General features: G+C 54.4%; 1 protein-coding gene across 2 annotated transcripts in view; it reads left to right on the top strand.

Annotated features, from left to right (window-relative positions):
- Positions 1 to 1,300: 1,300 nt before the first annotated feature.
- LOC117741933 (fibroblast growth factor 12-like) overlaps positions 1,301 to 5,000 on the top strand; it is a 26,882-nt gene continuing 23,182 nt past the window's right edge. Inside the window, exon 1 of one of the 2 annotated variants that reach the window (XM_034549208.1) lies at positions 1,301 to 1,853. In XM_034549208.1, the coding sequence (XP_034405099.1) occupies positions 1,826 to 1,853 (28 nt within the window). In that variant the 5' untranslated portion in view covers positions 1,301 to 1,825. The remainder of the gene's footprint in view (positions 1,854 to 5,000) is intronic. The other variant, XM_034549210.1, reaches the window with a different exon arrangement.

Below are 5,000 nucleotides of genomic sequence, written 5' to 3'. Positions count from 1 at the left end.
CATAAAGTCTTTTAACCAGAAAACTGTTCTCACGAATTTATTCTGCATTGTCTCCGAATGTTACAGAACCGATAGTCCGACCAGCTAGAACCGTCTTCAAGAACAATCGAGGCCCCAGAATCGAACCCGGGGGAACTCCGTGGGTAGCAAAGGGTCCCTGAGCAAGGCACTAAATGCTCCGTTACAGTTGCTGGAGTTTTCAACTAAAGTGTTTTTGTGGGTAGAAGTTGGGCAACGCTGGAGAGCAGGTCCTTTCTTTTGGAAAGAAAAGCTTCCTCTCCACAAGTCCAGTGATACTGAGACGGTTAACGTTAGCCGGCGGGACCATGTTAGCTGACCGCTACGCCGCTGGCCGACAGGAGCTCTGAAGAGAGCTGGCTAGTTAACTAGCTAGTTTCTCCATCTACAGAGCTAGTTAGCCAGCTAGCTAATCTCTAGGCAGAGGGACTGTAGGACCAGCGCTGCGGCTCATTTTCTGTAACGGGTGTAACATTAGCATGAAATCATGGTGGAATTACCTAGCTAGCTAGCTAGCCAGCCACTAAATGAGTTTCATCCTCAATGTCTTGTCTCAGAAACAAGGAACCAGAATTCAGTTCCCTGGAACCAGAGTTGCCTGAAAGCACATTGGAATTAGCAAGGTAGCTAAGTAGCCAGCTGTATGCTAGTTAGCGTGCTATGATGCACTGGTTACAGACAATAAGCCCATCTCGTGGTTTGACGGCCGGCTGAGGGTGTTAGCAGGAGGCTAAGCTATTAGCAACTTTTCCTCTGCACAGTAAAATAGATATGTATTAGCGTTAGCTACATCTAGAGAGCAAATTATATCTTCTGTACAAGTTATGGTGAAGTTTATAAACAGGTAACACTCCTGAGGAACATGAGTATTGAGATGATGTCATCAGACACGTTCTCTCTGTGGCTCGAGGAGGAACCACGAGGAATCCTCCAGATGGTAACAAGCTTGAGATCACAAAGGTCGCCGGTTCAAATCCGGCTTGAGACGCTTTGTCCCGTTAGTGGTTAGTCATTATTTTATTACAATAACACTACGAGGCCACCAGGGGGTACTATAATAATAATAAGATTACATATATACCACATATTATTCGTACTTTTACTGTGACAGTATGTTTATTGTGTAGTATTCATTGTGTGGTATTTGTGGTCTGAATACTTCCTCCCCTCACTGGCCCCAGGTATTAAAAGGTTCCTTCTTCTTCGTCATCTTCATCATGTCACCTTAAAATTTACTTCGGCGGTGACGTCACACGAGGTGCAGCAACACTGCGCGAGCGGAGAGAGAGAGAGAGAGGAGAGAGAGAGAGGGAGGAGAAAGAGAGAAAGAGGAGAGAGAGAAAGAGAGGAGAGAGAGAGAAAGAGAGAGAGAGGGAGGAGAGAGAAAGAGAGAGAGAGAAAGAGAGGGAGGAGAGAGAAAGAGAGGGAGGAGAGAGAGAAGAGAGAGAGGAGAGAGAGAAAGAGAGGGAGAGGGAGGAGAGAGAAAGAGAGAGAGAGAGAGAAAGAGAGGGAGGAGAGAGAGGGAGCGAGCAGCAGCGCGCGCACACGGCTCAGGTGAACGCACGAGCTTCAACGTCCGCAGGAGGAAAATAAAAACCCCACGAAGAAGAAGAAGAAGAACTGCGGGTTGTTTCCGGTTCTTCCTCCTTCAGCCTCCTCTTCATCGATCCATCAGCGGCTGATTCACGGTCAGTTCTTCTGCCTTGTTGACTGATTCCAGGAAGGAAGTGAAGGAAGGAAAGAAGGAAAGAAGGGAAGAAGGAGGGCGCGTGCATCTGTGACGAGGAAGCAGCTCACCTCCCGAGAGATGGAGGGCAAAGAGAAGGCAACGGCAGGTAGGAGGAGGACGGGGGGGTGGGGGTCCTGCGCGTGAGGACGGGGGGTGGGGGTCCTGCGCGTGAGGACGGGGGGTGGGGGTCCTGCGCGTGAGGACGGGGGGTGGGGGTCCTGCGCGTGAGGACGGGGGGTGAGGGTCCTGCGCGTGAGGACGGGGGGTGGGGGTCCTGCGCGTGAGGACGGGGGGTGAGGAAACTGCGCGTGAGGGTCCTGCGCGTGAGGGGGGATTGATGGATGCGTGGAGGAGCAATGCATGTTGGGTAGAAGTGTACTGCGGTATCCTGCCTGCTGCTCCTATCCGGAGTGCAGCTGCACTGGAGCTTCTAGGTGTGGTTATTATGGGATGGGGTGCAGTGTGTGCTTGAGAAGCCTGATGCAGCAAAACACTAAAAGACAGACAGACAGGAGGGTGGAGGGACAGACGGGAGGGTGGAGAGACAAGAGGGTGGAGGGACAGACGGGAGGGTGGAGAGACAGACGGGAGGGTGGAGGGACAGACGGGAGGGTGGAGAGACAAGAGGGTGGAGGGACAGACGGGAGGGTGGAGAGACAGACGGGAGGGTGGAGGGACAAGAGGGTGGAAAGACAGGAGGGTGGAGGGACAGACGGGAGGGTGGAGAGACAGACGGGAGGGTGGAGGGACAAGAGGGTGGAAAGACAGGAGGGTGGAGGGACAGGCAAGAGGGTGGAAAGACGGGAGGGTGGAGGGACAGACAAGAGGGTGGAGGGACAGACGGGAGGGTGGAGGGACAAGAGGGTGGAAAGACAGGAGGGTGGAGGGACAGACGGGAGGGTGGAGAGACAGACAGACGGGAGGGTGGAGGGACAGGCAAGAGGGTGGAAAGACGGGAGGGTGGAGGGACAGACGGGAGGGTGGAGAGACAGACGGGAGGGTGGAAAGACAGGAGGGTGGAGGGACAGACAAGAGGGTGGAGGGACAGACGGGAGGGTGGAGGGACAGACGGGAGGGTGGAGAGACAGGCAAGAGGGTGGAAAGACAGGAGGGTGGAGGGACAGACGGGAGGGTGGAGGGACAGACGGGAGGGTGGAGAGACAGACGGGAGGGTGGAAAGACAGACGGGAGGGTGGAGAGACAGGAGGGTGGAGGGACAGACGGGAGCGTGGAGAGACAGACGGGAGCGTGGAGAGACAGACGGGAGGGTGGAGAGACAGACGGGAGGGTGGAGGGACAAGAGTGTGGAGGGACAGACAATAGGGTGGAAAGACAGGAGGGTGGAGAGACAGACGGGAGGGTGGAGAGACAGGCAAGAGGGTGGAAAGACGGGAGGGTGGAGGGACAGACTGGAGGGTGGAGGGACAAGAGGGTGGAAAGACAGGAGGGTGGAGGGACAGACTGGAGGGTGGAGAGACAGACAATAGGGTGGAAAGACGGGAGGGTGGAGAGACAGACGGGAGGGTGGAGAGACAGACGGGAGGGTGGAGGGACAGGCGGGAGGGTGGAGGGACAAGAGGGTGGAGGGACAGACGGGAGGGTGGAGGGACAGACAAGAGGGTGGAGAGACAGGAGGGTGGAGAGACAGACGGGAGGGTGGAGAGACAGATGGGAGGGTGGAGGGACAAGAGGGTGGAGGGACAGACGGGAGGGTGGAGGGACAGACAATAGGGTGGAAAGACAGGAGGGTGGAGAGACAGACGGGAGGGTGGAGAGACAGATGGGAGGGTGGAGAGACAGACGGGAGGGTGGAGAGACAGACGGGTGGGTGGAGAGACAGACGGGAGGGTGGAGGGACAGACAAGAGGGTGGAGAGACAGACGGGAGGGTGGAGGGACAGACAAGAGGGTGGAGAGACAGACGGGAGGGTGGAGGGACAGACGGGAGGGTGGAGAGACAGACGGGAGGGTGGAGGGACAGACAGCTTTGATGATGAAACTGTGTTTACTGTGTTTGGGTGTGTCCTCAACAGAATGATGCATTGTGGGAACTGCAGTTCTTTGTGAGCCAGCTACATCGTAGTCGGACTGACACATTCAGTCCTCTCATCAGAGAGATGAGAGGCAGACAGACAGACAGACAGGGAGACAGACACACAGGGAGACAGACAGACAGACAGGGAGACAGACACACAGGGAGACAGACAGACAGACAGGGAGACAGACAGACAGTTACACACACACACAGGGAGACAGACAGACAGACAGACAGGGAGACAGACACACAGGGAGACAGACAGACAGACAGGGAGACAGACAGACAGACACACACACACACAGGGAGACAGACAGACAGACAGACACACACACAGTGAGACAGACAAGACAGTGAGTCAGACAGACACACACACACACACACAGGGAGACAGACAGACACACAGTGAGACAGACAGACATACAGTGAGACAGACACACACACACACACACAGGGAGACAGACAGACATGCATACAGACAGACAGACAGACACGCATACAGACAGACAGACAGACACACAGGGAGACAGACAGACACACAGGGAGACAGACAGACACGCATACAGACAGACACACAGGGAGACAGACAGACATGCATACAGACAGACAGACAGTGAGTCAGACAGACACACACACACACACACACAGGGAGACAGACAGACAGACAGACACACAGTGAGACAGACAGACAGTGAGTCAGACAGACACACACACACACACACACAGGGAGACAGACAGACATGCATACAGACAGACAGACAGACAGACACAAACGCACGCACACAGACACACACAGACACAAACGCACACACACAGACACACAAACACACACAGACACACAAACACAGACACACACAGACACAAACACACACACACACACAGACACACACACAGAAACACACGCAGTGTGTCTGTCTGTCTGCCTGCCTGTCTGCCTGCCTGTCTGTCTGTCTGTCTGCCTGTCTGCCCCTCCCTGTTTCATGTCCTGGTCCTCCTCACTGGTGTCTCCATATTTCCCAGCATCCTTCTTCCACTTAAAGGAGCAGTTAACCCTTTGCACGTCTTTTTAAAAGATGACATCATCCTTTATTGGTCAAAATAAAATAAATGTAAACAACCCTGTAGGGGGCGGAGCAACCCTGTAGGGGGCGGAGCAACCAAACGATACATAAATCCTTTTAGGACCAGAACATTTGAATGAACTTTGGAGAGTGAGGAG

Source organism: Cyclopterus lumpus, chromosome 13 (genome assembly GCF_009769545.1).
Source record: "Cyclopterus lumpus isolate fCycLum1 chromosome 13, fCycLum1.pri, whole genome shotgun sequence".
NCBI classification, from domain to species: domain Eukaryota; kingdom Metazoa; phylum Chordata; class Actinopteri; order Perciformes; family Cyclopteridae; genus Cyclopterus; species Cyclopterus lumpus.
Note: the sequence above shows the minus strand (reverse complement) of the source record. Positions and strands in the feature narration are given on the sequence as shown.